Here is a 25,390-nt window from a genome sequence, read left to right on the forward strand (position 1 = left end):
CCCAAATAATGGGCTGTGACACACAGAACCAGGAGCCATGTGGAAATGGAGAAATACTTAAAAATACCTGCATTGTTATGGGGCATTTCTTTTTCTTTCTTTTTTTTTTTTTTTGGTTCTTTTTTTCGGAGCTGGGGACCGAACCCAGGGCCTTGCGCTTCCTAGGTAAGCGCTCTACCACTGAGCTAAGTCCCCAGCCCCGGGGCATTTCTTGAAAGAAAACACTTTTTCCAACCTAAAGACACTGGTAGGGTGGGCTGGAGAGATGGCTCAGCGGTTAAGAGCACCCGACTGCTCTTCCAGAGGTCCTGAGTTCAATTCCCAGCAACCACATGGTGGCTCACAACCATCTGTAAAGAGATCCGATGCCCTCTTCTGGTGTATCTGAAGACAGCTACAGTGTACTTATATATAATAAATGAATAAATCTTTAAAAAAAAAAAAAAAAAAAAGACACTGGTAGGGAAGAGGAGAGCAGGTTTACACCAGTCTGTGTAGATGCCTCACTGAATGTGGCACAAAGATATCTGGGTGACAGACTGGACACGGGAGCAGTGACTACAAGACAGGCCTATGGCAGTGGGGCAGGGAGGCCAAGGATAAGGAAAGCTGGGAGAAAAGGGGAGGCAGTAGTAATCTCAGACATCTGCCTGTTTCCTCATCACCAGCACCACTATGTCCTGAGCATGTGCAAGCACAAGGGCAGGTTCGTACCTCTGGCGTGTGTTGCCGTTGCTAGAACCAAACAGTCTCGATGGAGCTCCTCTTTGGACCTGTGGTCTAAGCTGGTGCTCAGGGGGAGCATGGAGCGAGCCTTCCTCTTCTTGAGCAAGGCTTCTGAAATGCACCAACAGCACACGGTGTCAGAACGACAGGTCAGACGCACTTACCCAAAGGCTCTCTGGAGCACAGGTCTTAGGAATGTCAGTAAAGTGCACTGATAGAAGACACCAACCTGGCTTCTCTTTAGGTGGCTCCTTTTTCAGTGAGGCGACTTTACTAGTAACAGTGACTTTTGACTTTTCCAAGCCTAAGGAGACAGCAGTGCAGGAAACAGGTTCTCCACAAACTACATCAAGAGAAAAACAAAACAAAACAGAAACAGAAAAGGTTTGAGACAAGAAAGGCAGCCGAGGGCTGGAGAGATGGCTCAGCGGTTAAGAGCACCCGACTACTCTTCTAGAGATCCTGAGTTCAATTCCCAGCAACCACATGGTGGCTCACAACCATCTGTAAAGGGATCTGATGCCCTCTTCTGGTGTATCTGAAGACAGCTACAGTGTACTTATATATAATAAATGAATAAATCTTTAAAAAAAAAAAAAAAAAAAAAGGCAGCCGACATTGGGACTCACGCCTGTAACCTCAGCATTCTGGACACTGAGGCAGGGTAACTGCCATCTGAAGCCAGGCCAGGACAACCAACTATGGTTATAGAGACTCTGTCTCAAAATGTACTGTGGGATCTAGCTGTTGTCTCAAGAGTATTAGCAGGCTCAGTAATCCAGTTCCCACAACTGTGCCTCAGCCCTTCAATCTGACTGTGACTCAGGAGTGTTTAAATCTATCGCCCTGACACTGACTGGAAACTGCCCGCATGACAAGCTACCTGTCAATAAGTTATGCTGCACTGCACAAATGGGAAAAGGCCTCCCTAACAGAGCAGGCATGTCCTAAGCACACACACTGTTTTCTGACCACAGAGGCAAAGGATATTTTGTTTAGCCCTTAATGACACAACGGCATTTAAAATTATCATCACAGTATGTGCTCTATGTATATGGCGGTCAGGACAGTTCTTCGGAGTCAGGCCTCTCCTTCCGTCTTCCATGGGGGTTCCAGGATCAATCCCAGGACATTTTGATAAGGACAACATATAAACATGGTAAGCTCTGAGTCTACCCAAATTACGGGTCCACCAGCCAGTCGGGAATAGAGGTCACAGACACCTCTACTGTGACTATTTCAATCCTGCCACATGGAAATATCAGAATTAAGCATAAATCAGATTATAGTCTCTGGTATTTAATCATTTTAATAGGTGTAAACACAAGATAGTTTGGGCTAAGAAAGTTAAGCCTTCCAAACTTAAAACAGTAAGAGAACAGAAGTGCTATTTTATCTATAACAGTTGTGGTAGTTTGAATATGCTTGGCCAATGGAGTGGCACTATTAGGAGGTGTGGCCTTGTTGGGAGTATAGGTGTGTCACTGTGGGCATGAGCTTTAAGACCCTCCTCCAAGCTGCCTGGAAGCCAGTCTTCTAGCTGCCTTCATTCATTCAGATAAAGATATAGAACTCTCAGGCTGGAGAGATGGCTCAGCAGTTAAGAGCACTGATTGCTCTTCCAGAGGTCCTGAGTTCAATTCCCAGCAACCACATGGTGGTCCACAACCATCTGTAATGGAATCTGGTGCCCTCTTCCTGTGTGTATGAAGACAGCTACAGTGAACTCATATATATTAAATAAATCTTTGGAAAAAAAAATGTACAACTCTTAGCTCCTTCTGCATCATGCCTACCTGGATGCTACCATGCTCCCACCTTGAGGATCATGGACTGAACCTCTGAACCTGTAAGTCAGACACAATTAAATGTTGTCCTTCTACGAGTTACCTTGGTCATGGGTCTGTTTAGAGCAGTAAAACCCTAAGACAACAGTCATTTCTCTTCAAACATGCAAAAGATTACAATATGAGAGCTAGTGACACATGCACTCCATGACAAATGACATGGTTGAACTGACATAAAAGAACTGATCCTAGGGGTTGGGGATTTAGCTCAGTGGTAGAGTGCTTGCCTAGGAAGCGCAAGGCCCTGGGTTCGACCCCCAGCTCCGAAAAAAAAAAGAACAAAAAAAAAAAAGAACAAAAAAAAAAAAGGGGGGGGGGTTGGGGATTTGGCTCAGTGGTAGAGAGCTTGCCTAGGAAGCGCAAGGTCCTGGGTTCGATCCCCAGCCCCCCCCCAAAAAAAAAGAAAAAAAAAAAAAAACTGATCCTGTTTGAATAAGAATGGTCCCATAGGCTCATATAAGTGTGGCCTCGTTGGAGGAAGTAGGTTTCAGATGCCCACACCAGGTCCAATCTCCCCCTCTCATAATCTTCAGACCAGAATATAGATCTCAGCTACTGCTCCAGAGCCATGAGTGCTGCCATGCTCCCCCCCATGAAGATACTGGACTAAGCCTCTGAAATATAAGCAAGCTTCCAACTAAATGCTTTCTTTTAAAACACTTGTCTCGGTCATGGTTTCTCATCATGCAACAGAACAGTGACTAAGTCACCCGTCTTAGCTTTTTGCTGCTAAGAGAAGCTAAGCACGACCTCAGGTTAGACAGGGAGAACTTGCTTGCTCCATGTAAGTAGGAACATTTACGTCCAGCCACCCAAGGGACAAGGGACAGTGCTTTCTTTCATCTGTGTGTCTTCTCCATTCGTACCCCGGCTCACCTGGGCTCACACACTGCCCTGTCTACTGTGTCCAGTCTTACCCTGAGCACTGAAGCCCGTTCTGTATATTACTGTCTCCACCACAGTCATCTACCACATCACCTCTAACACTTCAAAAAGGCACTTAGAGATTTAACCTCTTAAAGAGATGAAGATATAGATCAGAAGTTAAGAGCACTGGCTGCTTTGCAAAGAATCTGGGCTCAGTTTCTAGCACCCATATGGCAGCTTGCACTTGTCCATAATTCTAGTTCTAAGGGACCCACTGCTTTCTTCTGGCTTCTATGGTACTGCACTCTTGTGGTGCAGACATAGATTCAGGCAACACTCATACATATGAAACAAAAATAAATCTTAAAAATCAAAACCAACCATACTCCCTTTAAACAATGCTAACACAGTTTGCAAAGGTTCATCTGAGACAGAAGCTCACAACTGAGGAAGGACCTGTTACAAAGACACCAATGTGAGCGGCATTTTCCAAGCACCTACCCACGGGAGAGGGAGGCAGCTCCGGCTCCTGGGCTTCCTCCTCACCATCCTGATCGGACAAGCCATTCTCAACAGGTGCCAAGTTCTCCCTCACACTCTCATCTTCATTGCCAATGGATGAATCTTGCTTTATGGGCAGTCGCAAGGTAGGTTTTTTCTTCTTTTTTAGCTTTGGCTTAAATTGAGAGAGCCGTTTTTTCTCTAATTCAATACATTTTTTCCCTACAAAGAATACAATAAAAATAAGAATAGATTAAAATACACCGTGGGATGAAGTACCCTGGCAAAATCCTCCAGAGCCCACACCACTCTTCTGACAGAGGCTTACACACCCTCCTGCACTCCCCATGATGTCAGAGCCACATCCTTCATCAGAGGTCAACCCTCCTGGAACCCATTACTTCTACTCCTGTCTTCACACTCTTCATGGGGTGCAGACTACGTTTTCAACTGGCCAGAGAAGCAAGACCACTTCTCTGGGGTACTTGGGAATTAGGAATTAGTACCTGCTTGGTTTTTTTTTTTTTTTTTTTTTGGTTATTTTAATCATACGATGAAAGTGTCCTGACAGTGTCTGCTGTCCATTACCACATTTCTGGTTCCACTTTCTTGACTGGGACGGTCACTATCCCAATCATTGGGCACTTGTAATTCACTGGTTAGAATGCACTATTGAACAGAACTGGTTCTCAGGAGAGGCCTATAACTCCAGAAGTAGTAGACTTCCTTGTGATTCTAGAACCTGAAGAGTTTGATTCTCACATACCTTGCAGTTACTAGTTCGCAGCATTAGTACTTTCTTTCTTAAAGACTTTACTGTTTGCTTAGTCATTTTTATCATATCTCAACTGCTTCTGAGATTCATAGCAGTATAACCCAGCACTCTCACCACAAATTAGATATGAAGCATCTCCTTGACCTGAGACTCCCACCTGCCTTGTAGATGCTGCTCTGCTTCCCCAGCTCCAGATTCCTGCTAATCTGTCACCTGTTCTAAATTTTCATAGAAACAGTATGTACCCTGTGCAGTCCTCTGATCCTTGCTCCTTCTGCTCATTGTGGTTTGTCAGAAACTCATCAATTCTGCTGCATTTATCAGTAGCCGCTCTTTGTCTCTGTTCTGGGGGTGTTGAACCAGGCCTTGTACATACGACATGCTCTGTACCGAGCTGCACCTCCAGGCCTTGTACATACGACATGCTCTGTACCGAGCTGCACCTCCAGGCCTTGTACATACGACATGCTCTGTACCGAGCTGCACCTCCAGCCTACGACTTCCTTATTTTGGCTACTTAGGCTCACACATTCATTAGCGTTTGAGCTGTGTCCAGGTTCTGACCACAAACACAGCTAATCTGAGTATTCTTTTACCAGACTATAAGAGGATGGAAAATGCCATCATATGAAATGTACCTCTTCATCTCTTATTTTTATTTGTTTATGGTAGGAAGACATGTCAGACATCAATTGTCAGACATCAATTAATCTTTGATAGCTGCACATGCAATTCCCGTTTAGTTTTTTAATCAAAAAATTATATTTCTAAAATTTACATTTATTTTTTTAAACTTGTGAAATTTATATATAAATTATAAACATTAGTGTGTCTGACAGACAGACAGACAGACAGACAGACAGACAGACAGAGAGAGCGCTCCATCCATCAGAGGACAGTTTGTGGGACTTGGTTCTGTTTCGTTAGAATCCTGACTAATCCCCCATCCACCTTCAGACATCTTGTTGCCCTGCCCTCTGCCCCTGGTCAACTGGCTCCCTTTTGTTTATCAAGGTCCCTGTTAAGCTGACCCCATCCTTTGATGCGTCTCTCTCAGTCCTTGAGTACATCATCTTTTCTTTCTGGCCTAAGATGTAGATTCTTTCATTTTCCAATCCTTCCTGGTGAAGAATGAGGCCTGACAGCCCTGACAGAGTTCAGCCACACGTGTTACAATTTGGCAGTGCTATCCTTGGCCCTGTAGGTTGCAGACCCACTCTACTGATGCTGGGTGGGCTCAGAGTAACAATTACTAAGGCACAGAAAAAGAAAATCAGAAAAAACTGTGTTGGCTCTCCAACTTCTTCTTGACCAACCTTGAGGAGGCCGGGAATGGTCCTGCATGGAGGTCAGCCACCTGTAGACACAGAAGTCATCTGCACCTGAGTAGATGCATTCTGGATCCACTGGGGACCACGCAACACATAACAGCCGGCCTCGATGTCCTCGGAAATTGAACAAAGGTTCTTCTCGGAGGGCATCCCACACCTAGAACCACAGCAGTGGGACAGAATGGACAATTGCTGGTTATTCAACTGTTCTGGGACATAAACTGGTCAGTTACAAATATGCTCATGACCTGCTTTTATTTTTCATGTGATTTGCATTCTTTCTAAGGCATTCATGTGATGATACCATCTCCCAGGGAGGAGCACATGAGAGGTCTTCCCACGGAAATGATCCACTGGTGCTGTGGACCACACTGCTTCAAACCAGAACTGTGTTAATATCTGTCCTGGGGAGCTGGCTCAGTGGCCCACACCTACAATCCCAACACGGAAGGTTGAAGCAAAAAGCTCAAAGCTTTGAGCATAGGATCATGAGACAGTTCAGTGGAAAAGATACTTGGTGCCAAGTCTAATGACCTGTGTTCAATCCCCAGGACCTACATGATGGGAGGAGAGCACCAATGCCCACAAATTTTTTTTCTTGGCCCCTTCAGCATGCACATAGACTCATACTATCTGCCTCTATCTCTGTCCCTCTCTCACACTTACACACACACACACACACACGCACGCACACACACACATGCACACACACGCACACACTTACACACACGCGCACGCACGCACACGCACAGACGCATGCACACACACACACACGCACACACTTACACACACACGCGCATGCACATACCTACAAAATAAATGTAATTAAAACAAAACAAAACAAAATAAAAAGAGTTTTAGAACAGCCTACCTTGCACAGCTAGACCCTGAAGCAAAGGCCCAAACAAAGAAATGCCTGCAGTTAGCTAAAATTTTGGCATTGGTTTGACTGAAAGAGACTTTTGGGCTACTTGGGTCCACTGAGAGGATTCAAAAGTCAACACATTGACTGTAAGGCAAAATGTATGACAAAACTACAAGGTCTTCTAGTTCAATCTTTAAAATTGTAGAGTACAGACAATAAAAGGGAAATGAAAACAATTCAAAACAGAGAGAAGAGGAGATTAAGTCAGACTACACGGTGAAGGACTCCTGGATCAAGGACACATAGTACCTGAGCTGTGCCATCGTAGCAAGCAGATACCAGCCTTCCATCATGATGTGGGCTCCATGCCAGACTGGTAACCTTGGCTGTGTGCCCTGAGAGGGTCCGGTAGGGCTCTGTGATGGTTATTGGAGACTCAGGATTGCTCTCTGAAGGGCAAGGGGAAGAAGTCACAACAACAGCCACAGGAAGGATGCACAGGAAGACAGAACATGGCAGGAGGCAAGGCTTTGTAAGATCTCAAAGGCGAAGAATGCAGTGGACTAGATTATAAGAGCCACAGGATCAGGAGTTTGCTGTGAGATTCTGTTTCCTTTAAAAGACCATGAAGTCTCTCATCAATATAGCTGCCCAAGCACGATGTGTACAAAGACGACACCACTAGGCACATTAATGTAGAAGGGAGAAGGCTTGAATATGCAAGGGGAAAGGCTCATGCCAACACGAGACAAAGAAATCCAGGCAACTTAGAAATACTGAAAGGGGGGTTGGGGATTTAGCTCAGCGGTAGAGCCCTTGCCTAGGGAGCGCAAGGCCCTGGGTTCGGTCCCCAGCTCCGGAAAAAAAAAAAAAAAAAAAAAATACTGAAAGGGAGAGTCTTCCCCAGGGAAGAACACATCAACTGGCTATCCAACATCAAACTGTCAGCTATGAAAACATAAACATACCAACAACACCACACAGTCTGGCAGTAAAATTACATATTTAGCAATATGTATGTGTAACAATAATTAAAGAAAAAACAGAGCCCAGGAATTTGAAAGAGAGCAAGGTGGGTACACAGAAGGGTTTGGAGGGAGAAGAGGAGGAAATGACGTGACTGTATTATAAGCTCAAAAATGAAAGAATTGTTAAAGATGAATATAGCTCTCTGAAGGCCTGACATGCAGGCTACCATATGAAGTGTGCTACATAAAGGCAGGAACACAAAAGTCCCGTACATATCTATATTCACGTAGTATTTTAGGTAGTAACAAATCATCTGAAGTCACTCGTGAGAAAACACCAGATAAAACAGCAAGAACAACAACCAAACAACTGTTCTGCGTTTCTACTCACTATCAATTCTTTTACCTGAAGAAATCCAACATTTTTTGGTAATATGGTCTGCTCTGCTGGTGAGAGAATACTTCATCTTAAAAAAGGGGGTGGAGGTGGGGTGGGGCAGCTGGAGAGATGGCTCAGCGGTTAAGAGCATTGGCTGCTTCTTCCAAAGGTCTTGAGTTCAATTCCCAGCACCCACAGGATGGCTCATGACCGTCGTAAGGGATTGATGCCCTCTTCTGGCATGCAAGTGTACATATAGCAGAACACTTATATACATAAATGAAATAAAGTCAAAAATATTAAAAACCAAAACAATAACAAAGAAAAAGAAAAAAAAAAAAACCAATGTGAAGTCTCTATACCTGTATTTTAAAGGACCTTTCCCTAGGCATAGGATCCTAGATTACAGTTGGACAGGGAAGTGTAAGGTGCAAGCCAGCACTCAGAAGGCACAGGCAGAAAGATAGCGTTCAAGGGTATAATGAGGCCAACTTGGGCAACACAAGATCCTGTCTCAAAATCCTCTATCATCCCTGCCCAGAAGTCAGTGTTACCTAGGACAGCTTTCAGGTTGTGCACGTAGATAACTGCATTGTTGGAGCCAGAAGCAAGGAGGCAGCTCAGCTCTGGACGGCTGCCATGCTCATGGTGCCAGACTATGGCGTTCACAAGCTTGTGGTGCTGCTGGATGGTGCAGAGCAGTTTCAAGTTTGGGACTTGGAATATTTCTATTGATCTGGAACAAGACAGCAGGATAAGAACAATGGCTCATCAAGTTATAATTTCACTAAGGCCCTAGCTATTCTCTCAGCCCAGGAAGGTGAGACAGAAAGCCTGGAACACTCTATTCCTGGCAGAGGTGCTGAGGGAGGAGGTGTGGGTGAGTGAATTATGAACTAACATCTGAAGGACTATGACTATAGTAACAAACAGACAATACACAGCCAGACTCCAGTAGCCAACAGGGTAGGGAGACACTGCCATTGAGCTGTAAAGATTCGAATAATTCCGTCTTCCCAAAGATGCAGAGTCCAGATCAGCTGAGGATATCCACAGTGAATCCTTCCACAGAACACAACAGGGCTACCCCAGGGCACTGCAGAAACCCTTGACTAGCCAGGGAATGCTGCAATCAAGAACTTTGTGTAAAGGATGCACTCACCCATCTTCATTTCCAAGAGCCATGACTTTGCCATCTCCTTTCCAGCTGATCTCTGTGTGCACAGGCAGCTTGTACTAGAAAGCAAACAGGCTAGGCATGGGTATAAGCATCTTCTTCCCACTCTTCATCTTACCAACAATGACATTGAGAGGGAAAAGACAATACTGGGGTTAAAACATGCTCTGATAATTAACGGCACTTTTCTGGACCAACATCACACTCAGCCAAAGTGACGACAAGTATCTAAGCACTGTCTGCAGCCTTCAGCCCTGCAGGCGGAAACAAAAGGTTCCTTCTGCCTCGACAGTCCCTTAGCAAAGGGCACACTCGCCAGCATCTTCCCACGCTTCTACTTTCACAAGCAGATCAGCTCTTCCTCAGGATCCTGTTAAATTATGTCTTATGTGTATATGTAGTTCATGAGCATGGGCACATGCCCTTGCGTGCGTGTGCGCATGTGCGTGCATGCATGTGTGTGTGAGTGTGTGCGTTTGCAGTCAGAGCTCAGGTGGTCAGGTGTGGCGACAAGCACTTTACCTGCTGAGCTACTTCACTGGCCCCACCAGCTGATTTTCTTATTGGTTTCTTTTATCTACTCCATCTATGCCCACAGCTTCTTCTAAACCATTTATGTAAAGAGATTAAAAATTTATATTTCCTGGGCAGAATTCTTTTTTTTTTTTAAAGATTTTATTTTATTGTATATGAGTACACTGTAGCTGTCTTCAGACACACCAGAAGAAGGCATCAGATCTTATTACAGATGGTTGTGAGCCACCATGTGGTTGCTGGGATTAGAACTCAGGACCTCTGGAAGAGTAGTCAGTGCTCTTAACCACTGAGCCATCTCTCCAGCCCCCCTGGGCAAAATTCTTAAGTGAACTCTGATACAGAAATTTGGCTGCCACTCAACTAAAATAGTGTCAGGACAAGAAATCTGTTACCAGATGTTAATATATAAACAACATTGAAGAAAATGAAAAAATACAATCAAGTATGATTTATGATTATATTACCTTGTGGTAACTATAAAAAAATAATACATGGGGTTGGAGAGATGGCTTAGAGGTTAAGAGCCCTGACTGCTCTTCCAGAGGTCCTGAGTTCAATTCCTGGCAACCATATGGTGGCTCACAACCATCTGTAATGGGATCTGATGCCCTCTTCTGGTGTGTCTGAAGACAGCTACAGTGTACTCACATACATAAAATAAATAAAATCTCAAAAAAGAAAAAAAACATCTCAACACTTATGATCTAACTTAAGGACAGTTGTGGAAGCCAGCCACTGTGGTGCACAACTAGAATCCTAGCACATGGGAGGTAGAGGCAGGAACCAAGCTTGAAGCTAGTCTGACGTACGGTAGATCCTGTCACAGAAAGAGAGAGGGCAGGGGTGATGGTGAGGGGAGGGAGAGAACAAACCTAGTCAAGTCATTCAAATCCACTGACACAAAGTTAAAACAAATGTAATTCAATGTGTGGGCCTAGGCAGAAGACCCAAGAGTTCTCTGTATTGCTGGGCTTGTGTATTGCTCAGCACTTGGGAGGCTGAGGAGGAGGATCAGGAAACTGAAGCCAGCCTGGGCTTCGAAAGAAAAGAGCAGATGAGGCCTGAGCACAACCACACACTGTCACTGTCAGCAGAGCACTCTAGTTGAAAGGGGAAGCTTCAAAAGGACGCTTGTCTTTACTCCCAGCGCTTAGGAAGCAAAGGCAGGCTAATCTCTGAATTTGAGGCCAGCTACCTACATAGTGAGTCCCATGCCATCCATGACTACATACGGTGAACCCTGTCTCAAAAAGAAACATCTAAAAAGAAAACAAAAAGGCCACTTTACAGTGAAGATACATAAGATTTTTTTTATCATCATTGCAATTAAGCTGCTCCCCTCCACTTAATTCTTTGCTCTACTCAATGATAATGACTTGTAAGGGAGAGCAGGCAGCCCACAAATTCCCCAGTAGCTCAATCAACTGTCTGAGAAGTCTGGCTGAGCATGATGGGCATCATTACAGATGGCCTTGAAACACCAAAGGAGGTTGAGTGGGCTTCAGCCCACTGGAACTTACTCTAATGGAGTTGGTGTCTCTCATGAGTTTGTTGATGTCAAAGGCCTCTCCACTGAGCTTCCAGGGATTATGCTGCAGCACAATGCCTTCCCCTCCACAGCTGTACAAGGTGAGGGAAGGCCTGTCTCCTTCCCCTCCTATGAAAGAAAAACTCTTGAGTGAAGTGTCTCGCTTCACCACACCGCTTCCACAGCACGTCGTTAACACAGTGCAGCATTGTGAACACGAATACGGCTTAGTGTGGGAAGTGATCCAGCACGATGGGACAAAGCCACCCTCCTACCAATCTAGACAGGGTGGGCAGATGAAAAGGTATCATTAACTTCTGAGATACTGTGTTCACTGTACAGGCTTTCTGACATTCAGGAGCAGTGACACTAAAGATGTGACCAGAGGAAACGTCATGGTCTCAAATGACCAAGTCGTTTTTCTTCCAGAAATGATTCTTAATGTTTGTACAGACATAGAATGCAGAACTTCCCACAACTAGGGAGAGGTCTCAAGGCACAGCCCTTAGTTATGAGCTGTCCTATTTGCAAGGCAACTCTCTGCATAAGACTACAGCTAAGGAATCCAGCCACTTCAGCACAGTAAGCCAGAGTGTGGAAACTTCTGACTCATTTTAAAGATAAGAAAGTCATACTATGTTAGGGAAAGGAGCAGTGGCCAGGGTGGGAAAAGGAGAGGCAGGGCTACAGAAGAGAAAGATACAGGCCTCAGCAATGACAGAGGCCAGCACCTAGCCTCAGGTTACTCTGAACCGTGGAAGACCCAGCTCAAAGAGAAAAGCAATACTTCAGAGTTGAGGGAGGCACGAGTCAAGGCTTTCCTTTAGCCATCAAGACCACCTATGTCTGATACTCTCTCTCTCTCTCTCTCTCTCTCACACACACACACACACACACACACACACACACACACACACACACACACACACACACACACAGAGTGATTATACTAGAACATCTATGACCTCAGCTTTCAGGCTTTAGAATTAAAGTGGAAAAATATACTCATGTTTGTTAAGAATGACTCAAACACTTACCAAGTGACATGGGGGGCACTGGTGGCCCCCAAGCCAACCTATATACGGTCTTCTTATGATATGTGCTTGAAATCTGTGGAGGTCTGTGGATGGAGAAAAACAGGATGATCTGAAGAAAGAGGCCCACTAGAAAACAGACCATCTTCCTCTGAAAGGTCTTTCCTATACATGTGGTTGTTTATATTAGAGAAAAACAGTTTACCTTTGTCCAAAATAGTTAGTTCTAAAAAGCAAGCACTTAACTTACCATATAATAATGTCCACTCCTGGGGCTGGGGATTTAGCTCAGTGGTAGAGCGCTTACCTAGGAAGCGCAAGGCCCTGGGTTCGGTCCCCAGCTCCGAAAAAAAGAACCCCCCCCCCAAAAAAAATAATGTCCACTCCCAAAACAAGTCCCTAGTGCATTACCCACCCAGGGGGCCACCTAGAATGATTTTTCTGTCTAGCCCATAGCAAAGCAATGTCAAAGTACAGAGGCTGTGACAACCACAAGCACCCAACCTCAGGCTGAAGATGAGAGGCCACTTCACCTCCATGCTTTGCCATTTGCTCCCCTCACTCTTTCTGAGACAGGGTCTCGCTATGTAGATCTGGCTGTCCTGCAAGTCACAGAGGTCCACCTGCCTCTGTCTTCTGAATGCTGGGATTAGAGGTATACACCACCAAGCCAACTAGCCAGCATCACACTATTACACTGCATAAAATCTGAAGACAACTAAAGCCTTTTACTGTCTTTCAGGGGCTCTTGCTCTTAGGGGTGTCTAGGGAGATGGACTTGTTAGGAAAAGGCAGTGCTGTTATGACTTAGTGTCAATCTTAGTCTAGGCATGGATTCAGAACTCCAGAACTGTGGCTGACAGAGCTATGCTACTACTGAAGAATTGGATACACTTAGAACACTCTGAGAGATGGTACTAATCTTTCTGGCTCAAACAAACAAACAAACAAACAAACAAACAAACAAACAAACAAACCAACCAACCAAAACCCCCCAGCTTGACGACCTAACAGTGCTATCTTCCACCTTAACGCACACCTTAACTAGCAGTAGGATGACTAGTCAGCCTATGGGGTGATTTAGTCCTACTTAAATCAATACAATTTTGTTTCATTACATATCCCTTTGAAATAGCTTTTAAGCAAAAAGGGAGAAAGTTAAGGTTCTACACAAACACTTAAAGCACTGCATACAGACCTGGGGATTTTACTTGGATTATTAGCACCCATGGAACTTTCTGACGGTCTGAATGAGAGTGGTCCCATAGGCTATGAATTCTATGTGGAACTGTCTAGGAAGGTGTGGCCTTGATGAAGGTGTGTCACTGGGGGTGAGCTTTGCGGCTTCAAAAGCCAGCACCATTTCCAGTTAGCTCTCTCTGCCTCATGTTTGCGGGTCAAGATGTGAGCTCTCGGTTACTGTTTCAGTGCCGTGCCTGACTGCCTGCTACCATGCTGGTCATGAACTCACCCTCTGGAACTGAGAATCCCAAGTTAAACTCTCTCTTGTAAGTTAACGTGGTCATGTGTCTACATCAGTAGAAAACTATGATAGATCCCTAGCACAGCAAGGAAAAGTGACCGAGAGAGGTAAGGCAGAGGGAGGGAAGACATGCAAAGAGGGCAGTGCTGCAGTAGAATGGCTCTCGAGCCCTTTTCATAAGGGACAGCGAGCAGGTCAGGGTGCTGCAGTGGTGTGGAGGCAGCGGGCAGGTGCAGTCAGTGAGTACGATGAGCTCCTCCAGGTTTATTTACACACGGAGATCTGCACTCTGCTTCTTCTATGCCATGGATACTGAACCCACCCTACTTCCACTTTCAGAAAGCAGCCTCCTGAGCCACACATCACTCTTGTGGTCTGAAATGTGGCCAGTATAAATGGAGACCTGTATTTCTAGATGCATGCAATTCCAATTACTTCCAGTCATGTGTGGCAAGGGGCTGCTGCACTGAGCAAGTCTAATCTGTAACCAGGGCCCCAATGTGACTTAAACTAGGCAAGCGCTCTACCACTGAGCTAAATCCCCAGCCCCCATCCACATGCATTTGTATACCAGATGTGTGCCTGGTGCCCATGGAAGCCAGAAGAGAGCATCAGATCCTCTGGAAAGGTCTGGACAGCTATGAGCCACCATGTGGGTGCAGGTCCCAGAAGCCTAGGTCCTCTGAAGAGCAGCCACTGCTCTTAACCCCTAAGCCATCTCTCTAGCCCTATTTTATACTTTCAAAGACACTAAGACTTTCCAGGACACATACAGCAGTTCACATCTGAGTTCAAGGCTCTTCCACAATTTAACACCCAGGCTCTTGTGCTAAAAGGAGTGCAGAGAGACAAAGCACCTTCCTTGCTCAGTAACTTGCAGGCAGAAGAAAAACTGGCATCAGGAGAGGCATTCCAAGTTAAAAGTAAACAGTCAGACAAGTACAAGATGAGGTTTAGAAAATGCAGTTCAGACTTGGGAATGCACGACACACGTGGCCTTGACCTCATCTTCACACTGCCCAAGCTCTGGTTTGTACTGTTGCTGTCATGCATGCACCCACCGTCACTACGTCCTTGGTCCTGCAACCGATTTACACGAGACATCAAGAACCACAGATAAAACAGAAAGGCACAGGTATGTTTCTACATGAGTCGTTCACCTAGATGCGGGTCTGGGAATGTTTGTATAAAATTCCACTAGTTTATCTTAGTGTTTCTTAAATACCAGGCAGGCTACATTGTCATCAACTGAAAAACTAATTCTTTTTCTTTCTTTCTTCTTGTGTAGACAGGGTCTCTTGTGTAGACTGGGCTGAGCGTAACTCTTGGATCTTTCTGCCTTTACCTCTGAAATGCTGGAATCACAGATGTGCACCTGCCTCCCAGTTTATGAGGTCTTGGGTATCAAACCCAGGACTTCACACACTAGTCAAGGTCTCTACCACTGACCTGAGCTATGTCCTTAGTACCTCAAAAACTTTTTAAACAAAATTCTGAGTTCTGAACCGCAGTATCTCAGCTAAGACTTTACTCTAGAACCACTTTATTATGTTCCAGGGTTATGAACTGCAAGTTAAATCTGGTCATTAAGCTGAAGGAGCATCACCGGACTTACTTGTTGGAGCAGGTGTCATACAATCCCACTTTTCCGTCATCGGTCCCAAAGGCTAAGCAGCCCTCCTTGTTTGGATGCCAGCATAGCTACAAGAAAAGTTTCCAGATAAGAGTATGTCAGGCACACAGAAAGGAGCCGTGTGCAGTCCTCAGTGCTCCATGGGAAATGCTCTTGCTCTCCGCTTAATTCTCAGTGTTTAATAAGGAAAAGAAGGATTAAACAGATTACGGCCACTAATAGATCAACAGGTAGTACTTGTCTCCAAGCCTTCTACCTGCTAAGACCTAAGAACTGGCTTCCCCTCCTCCATGCTGTACAGACAGACAGACAGACAGACAGACAGACAGACACACACACACACACACACACACACACAAATACACAGCAAGAAAAACAGAAAGTTAAAATCACTGCATTCTCACAGTTCAGCACAACTCCCAGCTGATACCTCAAACATTTAAGCGAGGTGCACAGCACTCTGTGAAGTGAAGAAAGATTCTAGAACATTTAGAGCTTTGACAATAATAAACATCCATTGATTTCCAACAGAATTCACAGAAATAGGCAGTGTCTAAGAAGAATTTGAGCAAATCTTCTAGAAGGGCCCTTACCGCCGTGACCTTGGACTTGACTCCTTGCCAGAAGTTTTTCACATCGTAGTTGTTCTTTATGGAGAGTGTATTCCATACCCGGATCATGCCGTCCCCAACACCTATGGCCAGGGAGCCCACGTCCACAGGTGAAAAGGCCAGGCTGTAGGCAAAACCTCCAAGAGAAGGTAATGTCCAGCAACACTCCAGGGTGGCCATGTCCCAACATTTTACCTAAGAAAAGTAAAGATTAGAAAAAGCAAAAAAAATGGGGTTAGGAATTATTTCTTTTCTTTGTTTTGAGACAGGGTTTATCTGTATAGCTCTGGCTGTCCTTGAACTTGAAGTCCAGCTGCCTCTGCCTCCGAAGTGCTGGGAAGTGACACCACTGCCCAGCTAGAATTAAGTATTTCAAAGGGGATTTAACTCTTTTAGAGGAAACTAGAAGAAGCTTCAGGAAAGAAATCTGCCCTATATCAAAGCTCAAAGTAATGTGGGAGCACATTCACTTCCGGGAATGTTTAATGAATTCAGCATCCTGCTTTCGGATCCATGCTAGAGAACACAGGCTTGCCATCTCCCCTCTACCTCTCAACTCTGGAAGGATGCACAGGGTCTCCACAGGGAATATCAAGAACTGAGGCCTGACAAGCCATGGACTTCACGCCCAGGGGAAAATGAGGCCCTGAATCAGAGGCTAGGGCCACAGCTCAGTTGGTAGACAGAGCACCTGCGACCATGCAGCCATGGCGTCAACCCCAGTACCACATAAACCACATTTGGTGGCTCGCACCTGTCACTTCAGCAGGTGGAAGGTGGAACCAAAAGGGTCAAAAGTTCAAGATAAAGGGAGACTAAAGCCAGACTGTTAGAGACGGACTCCAAAAAACTGTCTCTAGCAGCCTTTGACAGCCCTGCTGGTAACACCCTCCTCAGTGCACTTGCTAGCAGGAGCTCTCAACTGGATGGCAGAGATGTGCATGAGGACAGACACCTTCTAGCCTGACCTTTGTGACACACTACTTCTCTGAGCAAAGCTGGAAACCAGTTCTTACATCTCTGTCCATGGACGTGGACAATAGCAGCTGTTTGCCATCCTCAGTCTTCAAAGGACACAAGTTGAAGACAATTCTGGAGTGATTGTGCCCTTCCGCTGAGGTGCTGAAGAGCGTGTACTTCCGTCTCCATGACTGGGTGAGGTCCCACAGCAGCAGCTCACCTCTGAAAGAACAAGAGCACATCTCTGACCAGCTAGCCAGACTGTGGCTGTCTAGCCAGGCCTGGAGCCTGCTAAATGCTTGCTTGGTAACTTGAAAGTCCAAAAGACTGGTAGGGTTAAGAGAAACTAAATCCTCTTGTTAGCACCAGAGGCTCCCTGACAGGAAGCGGAATGCCACATAGCTCTCACAAGGAGAACAGAATCTGCCACAGGGAATGATCTTAGAATCTAACAGTGGGCTGATCAATTTCTGACAGAATTTACAATCACCTTAAACTGTTGGTCTCAACTGCTGGTCTGGTCCTGTCTTGGGCCCACAGCATGACCCCTTCCTTGATGGCCACACCTTATGCCCCAATAGAACCCTTTTTTTGGCCAGGTGGTAGTGTCACATGCCTCTAATTCCAGCTAATCCCAGCACTGGGGAAGTAGAGGCAGGTGGATTTCTGTGGATTGAGGCCATCCTGATCCACACAGCAAGTTCGAGGAATACAGAGAAACCCTATCTTGAAAAACCAACCAACCACCACTACCAAAATCAACAGGAAAACATTTTTGAGCTAGATATGGCAGTGTGAACTCAGGTACTGGGAAGGCAGAGGTGGAATATTATAAATTCAAGTACAGCTCTACTACAAAGTGAGCGCTCCCTCCTCGAAATTAAGCCACATGTGGTGGTGCATACCCAGCACTTGGAAGGCAGATGCAGGTGGATTTCTGAGTTTGAGAACATACTAATCTATATAGTTCCAGGAAAACCACAACTATATAGTGATGTACTTTTCCAACAACAAACAAACGTCAACAACAACAATAAACAAAGGGGCTGGTGGTGTGGCTTGGTGGGTAAAGCACTTGCCTCCAAACCTGAGCTGAGTCCGATCTCTGGAATCCACGTGATGGAAATAGAGAACCAATCCCTTAAAGTTGTCCCCTCAACCCCACATATATGCCATGGCATGTGTGTGCAAACACATACAATAAACAAACAAACAAACAAGTCTTTGAAAAAAAGATTTTAAAAATTTTATTTGTGGGGCTGGAGAGATGGCTCAGTGGTTAAGAGTACCGATTGCTCTTCCAGAGGTCCTGAGTTCAATTCCCAGCAACCACATGGTGCTCACAATTATCTGTGATGAGATAGTGTGCATAATTAAAAAAAATTTTTTTAAGGGGTTGGGGATTTAGCTCAGTGGTAGAGCGCTTGCCTAGTAAGCACAAGGCCCTGGGTTCAGTCCTCAGCTCCAAAAAGAAGAACAAAAAAAAAAAACAAAAACAAAAAAAAAATTTTTTTTTTTTAAAGCTTTTTGAGATAGGAGTCTTGGGACGTATTCCAGGCTGGCCTGGAACTCTCTATGTTGCCCAGGATAATTTTAAGATCCTCCTGCCTCAGCCTCTGAAGGACTCGTTATTTTAGGCATGAGCTACCATATCCATGAACTATCTTTTAAATACATTTCTTTGATTTATAAAAGTCAACTATAACTTGCAACGTTCAAAATGTATCTTCTTTAGGTAGAAGTAGTCAGGAGGGGATGGGGCTAACATTCTGGGCAATCTGTATATCTGTATGTGCTTTTCTGTACTGTCTATTTTAAAGCAGGGACCTGGCCCATGGAATTCTCAGTGTCCTGGCAAACGAGGCAGCCTGACACTGTGGTACACGTTTGGCCTTGGCTCTTTTCTGGCATGTGTCTCTGCAGCAGTATCTTTCTGCATGCTGATAGGTGTAGTCTCTAGGTAGCTTCAAGATGTGGACGAGTTACTCAGCAGACCCAGGCGGGATAAGGGTGTGACTTGTGGTCCCAGTTCATCTTAAGGATAGAGGGGTCAAGATAAGCTGGTCACCGATGGCCAAAGATGACATCAATCACATGTCTATAATGATGATCTCATAAAACCTACAGAGGGTACAGGAAGGCTGTCTGTCTCCTCATGCTCTGAACATCTCTCAGCTGCACCCTTGAATGTCCTTATTCATAGGTGAGGTTTGTGAGTGGCTCCTGCCAGTGAACTAAACCAGAGGATGAGGTTGTGGAAATTCTAGTTTACAGAGCAGATCAAGTTGACCACCTCAGGTTTTCAACTAGTATGTGTAGTGGTGGTGGGTGGGGGCATGGCACAGCCTATAAAGACGGCCCAAGGAGCCATTCTTGGTAGTAAATAGCACAGGTCTCCTGAATCTCCCCATTCATTACTTCATTTATCATGCTAAGATGGCTGGGCAAAGTAAGACGCTTGAGAGGCTGAGGCAGGAGGACCTTTCCAATCCTCCATGGATTGTGCTAGGTCAATCTTTGCCTGAAGTGAGGCTATGTCTTTAAAAAAGAAGAAAGATGAATAACAACGACAGCATAAGTCTTGGTTATTTCTCTATTTTCTGAACACATAAGCGTAGAATTTCTGAATCTGAACAGGGAGACAGTATTTATTAGAAAATACGGCCACAATACTTACCCAAAACAACTGGATACCAGCTGTGTTGGTTGGTTCTTGGGCCAATGAAGTGTCAACCAAAGACGTTCTTTAACTGTTGGGTCCACACCCCCACTTCTTCTCTTCAGAAAGGGCAATTTCAAAACCATTACACCTGTAGATTAAAGTCAATTCACTCTCAAGACAGTGAAACAGTATCATGCCCCTCCCAGCAATCCTCAATTCTGTGGGTTACAAACGGTTTGGCTGATTAGTAGTAGAACCTTGGGGGCTAGAGTAATGAAACTGCTTGCCACAAAAGCATGAGAACCTCAGCTTAGGCCCCAGCACCCACTGAAAAAGCAGCAGCAGCCTGGTGCAGTGGGGTACACCTATCACCCATTGCCACGGCTGGGCACAGAGACAGGCTGTTGGAGCTGCTGACCAGTTGCTGGTCTAGCCTCATCACTGAGCAGCAGATTCAGCTAAAACCTGTCTCACAAAACAAGGCTGACAAAAAAAACAAACACGAAGGACTAAGGAAGACTTGCAACATCACCTCTACATACATGTGCACACAGAAGAAAGAACACGTCATTTTATTATGGAGACATTACTCTGATAGAGGTTAACGCCAGTCTTGCCAGTTTAGGCCAAACAAACCTTTTCAGGCTATCTTTGAAACTTGAAGAATTTTATCTTTGTCTGGGATAGGCTTGGGAGACACTGTAGCTTGTAAAGTGCTGGCCTTGTAAGCATTAGGATTTGAGTTTGATCCGAAAGACCCATATGTGAAACCAGGCATGGTAATATGCTCGTCCAATTGCTAGGGAGGTGAAACAGGGCTCTCCGGCTAACTCTCCAGCTTAGCTGGCTTGTCAAGCTCCAAATCTTGTCTGTAATGGAACCTAAGTAATGGCACCAAAGGTTGTTTGGTCTGCAGATGCATGAACATGCCAGTACCTCTGTGTGGGAAATTGAGCTCCTTATTAGAATGAAAGCCTTTAACAACTAACTGCAGGACAATAGATTCTAGTTAACTCCTCCTTCTCGTTCAATGATTCTCAACCTTCCTAGTGTTGCAACCCTTTAATACAGTTCCTCATGTTGTCATAACCCCCAACCATAAAATTATTCCTGTTGCTACTTTATAACTTATTTTACAGTTATAAATCATAATATAAATAACTGATCTGCAGGCTATCTGATATGAAACCCCTAGGAAGGGTGCTTAACCCTCAAAGGGAAACCGTCACCAGCACTGACCCAATCATTTGTACTGGCCATCAGAACCACAAGAACAGCTTTAAAAACATACATGGCAGCTGGGTGTGCTGGAGCACAGCTTTAATCCCAGCATTCAGGAGGCAGATAGAGGTACATCTCTGAGTTCAAGGCCTGATCTACAAAGCAACTTCCAGAATAGCCAAGACTTCACAGAGAAACCGGTCTCAAACAAAACAAAGCAACACGTACATGTCCAGAGATGTGCTTCAGGATATTCCAAATAGAATACAGAAAACAGCATTTTCTCAGTATTCTCCAGCAGATCTGCTATGCAAGGAGAATGCAAGGCTACTGTGGACAGCCTTCATGTTCACGGATTCTCAGACAGGTGTCTTTGCAGGGAGGGACTGTTCAGCCCAATTTGAAAGAAGTAATGGTTCTGTGAGGTGATCTGGCTTGAAAAGAGCGCTCACCACCCGAGTCAGACCCCACACCCACATAAAGGTGATGCGCACCTGCACGCACACACAGCCCCTCCACAGCGATAAATGAAAATTGAAGACAATGTAAGCACAGCAAGCTTGTTTACGGCTCAATGTGCACGCTGAGTCTGTATCACTGTGTTTCCATTCAGACACAACAGAACAGAGAGGTCTGACCAGGCTATGGGGCACAGCAACTTTCTAGTAAGCAAGATTTTGGACAGATGATATTCTTGGAATGAGATGAAGGAAACAAGTAGATAATTCTACCATAATGCTACAGTATTTGCCACCGAAGAGACACTGTGACAAAACAGAAAACCTGGGAGAGTCTCATGAGGGTTATCTAGATTAAGTTTGTCCTCTGAGGGGTGACTGTCTTGCCTGTCAACTGACACAAGAGGGCCCAGCTGGCTATGGGGTGTATCATTCCTTGCGTAGGCAGTCCCAGGCTATCCAAAGGAGCCAGCTGAGTGTAAGCCAGGGAGTGAGCCAGCACATGGCATCCCTCCATTGGATGGTTTCTGCTTCAAGTTCCCACCCTGACTTCCCTCAGTGATAAACTGTAACTTAGAAGCTGAAACTAACCCCCCACACTCCATGTTTCTTTTGGTCTGTTTTCTCAGAGCAGCAGAAAGGAGCTAGAGCACAGGCTGCAGACAGTGGTGCCGTTCTGCGGGTTAAGGTCCTAAACTGCTAAGAGCAGAGGCATGCGATCCCACTCCACTCCTAACTGTGGAAGAGACAGACTGTTTCATTCTGACTACTCTAAACAATGGACTGCAGGGCAGTGGAGAAAAATGGCTCATCAGTTAAGAGGACTTCCTGCTCTTCTACAAGAGCTAGATTCGGTTTCTAGCACCCACATGGTCACCAATAACAGTTTATGACTCCAGTTCCTAGAGAAGCCAGTGCACTTTCCTGGCCTCCATAAGCACACACATAGTACACAGACATATGTCTATGCAAAATACCCATACACAAAATAAAAGCAAATCAATCCTTTAAACTCTAGGCATCAACCTTACCCCGGCCTCGGGAACAGCTCCAGATTCGAATGGTCTGATCCTTGCTTCCTGTAGCTAAGTAGCAGCCTTTTGTGATGGGGGTTTCTGCTATAAGCTTCCCATTGGGAATGTCAGGTTCTTCTAGGAAAAAGATGGATATTTTATTTTTTAAAGATTTATTGCATACACACACACACACACACACACACACACACACACACACACAACCAGAAGAGGGAATCAGACCTTGCAGATGGCTGTGAGCTACCATGTGGTTACTGGGAATTGAACTCAGGATCTCTGGAAGAGCAGCTAATAACTGCTTATTTTTAATTTACACTGAACATGCACTTGTGGTTAAAAAGTAACTCCCCAAACTGAGCTCCTCCCCTTTTCCTAGTTTGATCTGTGAGGCTGCCTTAAGAGTATAATTCAGAAGCTGCAATTTAACACTTAGTTCTTTAGGTCTGAAAAGAGCAGAGTTCTCCTTCCATCATCTTACCTGAGTTTTCCTCTTGGTTTATAGATAAGCAGTCTTCACCAGACAAAGGACACCAGGCTATGGAGTGGATTTCATCGTCGTGCCCTCGAAGCCTGTGAACAACTTCTCCCTTTTTACTGATGTCAATGATAATCACTATGCCGTCTTTGTAGCTGAAAAGTAAGTTAGAAATATTTCAGGGGCCCGCAGATTCACACTGCCAAACCCTCACCTGTCTGAGCTCTAGCCCAAGCAGCACAACTTCGCTTTTTCTTCCTTTCTGTCTGTTTAGATACCAGCTCAAATCCTACATATGTTTACCCTGAGACTCTAGACTCTACTCTTTCTCTGAAGACTCCCTTTCCACCATGCCACACCTCCTTTTATAGCTGTTTCCAGACCTCCAGGGCAGACCTTGACAAAAAGACAAGGCTTTCCTCCTCTCCTCTACCTACCTCTCCCAGTACCCACTAAGTTTACAGATTGTCTGCATTGTGATACCCTGAAAGCGGAATTTAGCAATAAAAAGTTAACTAATAAACCTTTTTTTTTGAGACAGCTTTACGAATTGCAGACTGGCCGCAAACCTACTATGTACCAAGAAGGATCATGAACTTCATTCGCCTCCCAAGGGCTGAGACCACAGGCATGAGTCAACATATTTGCTTTAGACAGTACTGGGAACTGAACCCAGGCCTTTGTATGTGCTAGACAAGCACTCTGCCAGAGGAGCTACAGCCTTAGCTCCACAAATGATACTGCTTTCCAACTACAAACTTAACAAGAACCATTAAACTGTAGCTTAGAACTGTATTAGTCCTCAGTGTCAATCTATGAATTCAGCAGAAACGGAGAGATTTAATAGCTCTTTAAAAAGCGAATTATTTTGAACACATTAAAAAGTATTTACTGGGAGCCAGAGAGAGTTCAGCACTGAGGAGCAGTGGCTGCTCTTCTAGAGGAACCAAAGTCCCAGTGTTCATGACGTAGATCACAACCATCTGTCACTCCAGTCCCTGAGGATATGGTGCCCTCTTCTGGTCTCCTAGGGCACTGCAAGCACATGGTACACAAAACACATATGCAAGCAAATAACTGGTAGAAAGACAACCAACCAAAAAAAAATCCCAACCAACCATCCAAAAAACCCTTGAACTTTAAAGCCTAAAGTGTCTTATACTTAGCTTAAGGGAAAAACAAAACAAAACAAAAAACAACCCTACCAGAACAGCTTATATCAACTCCTACCAAATTTCTGCCTTGATCTCCTAGTGGTAGCTAATATTTCTTAGTTATAATCAAGCATCCCTGGCCTTTCTTTATAAATGTTCCCAAGTAAGACACAAACTATTCTGTACATCCAAACAAAGACTTCATAGACGGTTATCATGAACCTGGCTTTCTTTGTCCTATTTGTGAGGTACACGTTGGGATACACATAGCCCTAGTTCAGGTACATGAAGCAGTCACCTGACACTCTACAGTTAATGCCACATGCAAGTCTAAGTCAGCCAAGAGTGAAAGGCATTTCTAACTTTTGAAGGGTGGCTGGAAAAACTGGACAGAAAGAGGGCAGAAAGCAAGTATCATAGAAAGAGGGGGAGCAGAGAAAAGCCTGGATTGAGAGATCACAGGAACATATGATACCCCGGGCTGCAGTCCGTCCTCTGAGGACTAAGGCACACAAAGCAGGGGCATGAAAAGCAGGACCATAAATTAAGACAAACCATCAGCAGACAGCGCAGTGCTCAGTACTCACCCAATGGCTACTAGATTTTCGTGATGAGGTGAACAGGTCAGACAGAATATGGCCCTGGGCTCTGTGAAGAGGTGCTGGCTGTCACTTCTGTTAAGCCAGTAACAGAAAACAACTCCTTTTTCATCCCCAGAGACTATTAAGTCCTTAACTGTCGGAGACCAATGCAGTGCTGATATTGTATGCTTCAAACAAAGCAAAGCCAGATGAGTCTCATTTGTTAACCAGCCTAATATTGGGTACACATTACAGGCACTTACAAAATATGCTATAACTACCCGTACAGCAATACAGTAAATCTACAGTTAGAACTTTTTGTGTGGTTCTGAGACAGTCTCACTTTGTAATCCAGGCTGGCCTGGAACTCAAGGCAATCCTCCTGTCTGTCTTCTGAGTACTAGAATTACAGCCATGTACCATCATGCCCTAGGACATAGACATGGATGCACAGGCACACACGGACAGACAGATAGACAGACACACGCACGTACGCACGCACAGAGTCTCTCTCTCCCCCCTCCTCCCTCCCCAAATATACACACTACATACACACTCTACACACACACAGACACACATTTTT

At 45.0% G+C, this 25,390-nt stretch overlaps 1 protein-coding gene across 10 annotated transcripts in view; it reads right to left on the reverse strand.

The window, feature by feature from the left end:
* The window catches only part of Gemin5 (gem (nuclear organelle) associated protein 5), a 45,382-nt gene that overhangs the window by 17,577 nt on the left and 2,415 nt on the right, over nt 1-25,390 (reverse strand). For 6 of the 10 annotated variants that reach the window (NM_001172089.1, XM_039086891.2, XM_006246397.4 and 3 more), the window contains exons 3-18: nt 24,814-24,995; nt 23,076-23,227; nt 22,595-22,714; nt 19,900-20,032; nt 17,279-17,444; nt 16,245-16,457; nt 15,634-15,719; nt 12,539-12,621; nt 11,494-11,630; nt 9,422-9,495; nt 8,814-8,995; nt 7,222-7,361; nt 6,033-6,204; nt 3,942-4,163; nt 956-1,069; nt 715-837 (exon numbers count right to left, since the gene is read on the reverse strand). In NM_001172089.1, the coding sequence (NP_001165560.1) occupies nt 715-837; nt 956-1,069; nt 3,942-4,163; nt 6,033-6,204; nt 7,222-7,361; nt 8,814-8,995; nt 9,422-9,495; nt 11,494-11,630; nt 12,539-12,621; nt 15,634-15,719; nt 16,245-16,457; nt 17,279-17,444; nt 19,900-20,032; nt 22,595-22,714; nt 23,076-23,227; nt 24,814-24,995 (2,299 nt within the window). Of the gene's footprint in view, nt 1-714; nt 838-955; nt 1,070-3,941; nt 4,164-6,032; nt 6,205-7,221; nt 7,362-8,813; nt 8,996-9,421; nt 9,496-11,493; nt 11,631-12,538; nt 12,622-15,633; nt 15,720-16,244; nt 16,458-17,278; nt 17,445-19,899; nt 20,033-22,594; nt 22,715-23,075; nt 23,228-23,964; nt 24,762-24,813; nt 24,996-25,390 lie in introns of those variants that run through there. The other 4 variants (XM_006246400.4, XM_006246399.4, XM_006246398.4 and 1 more) reach the window with 2 other exon arrangements.

This window comes from Rattus norvegicus, chromosome 10 (genome assembly GCF_036323735.1).
Source record: "Rattus norvegicus strain BN/NHsdMcwi chromosome 10, GRCr8, whole genome shotgun sequence".
Taxonomy (NCBI): Eukaryota; Metazoa; Chordata; class Mammalia; order Rodentia; family Muridae; genus Rattus; species Rattus norvegicus.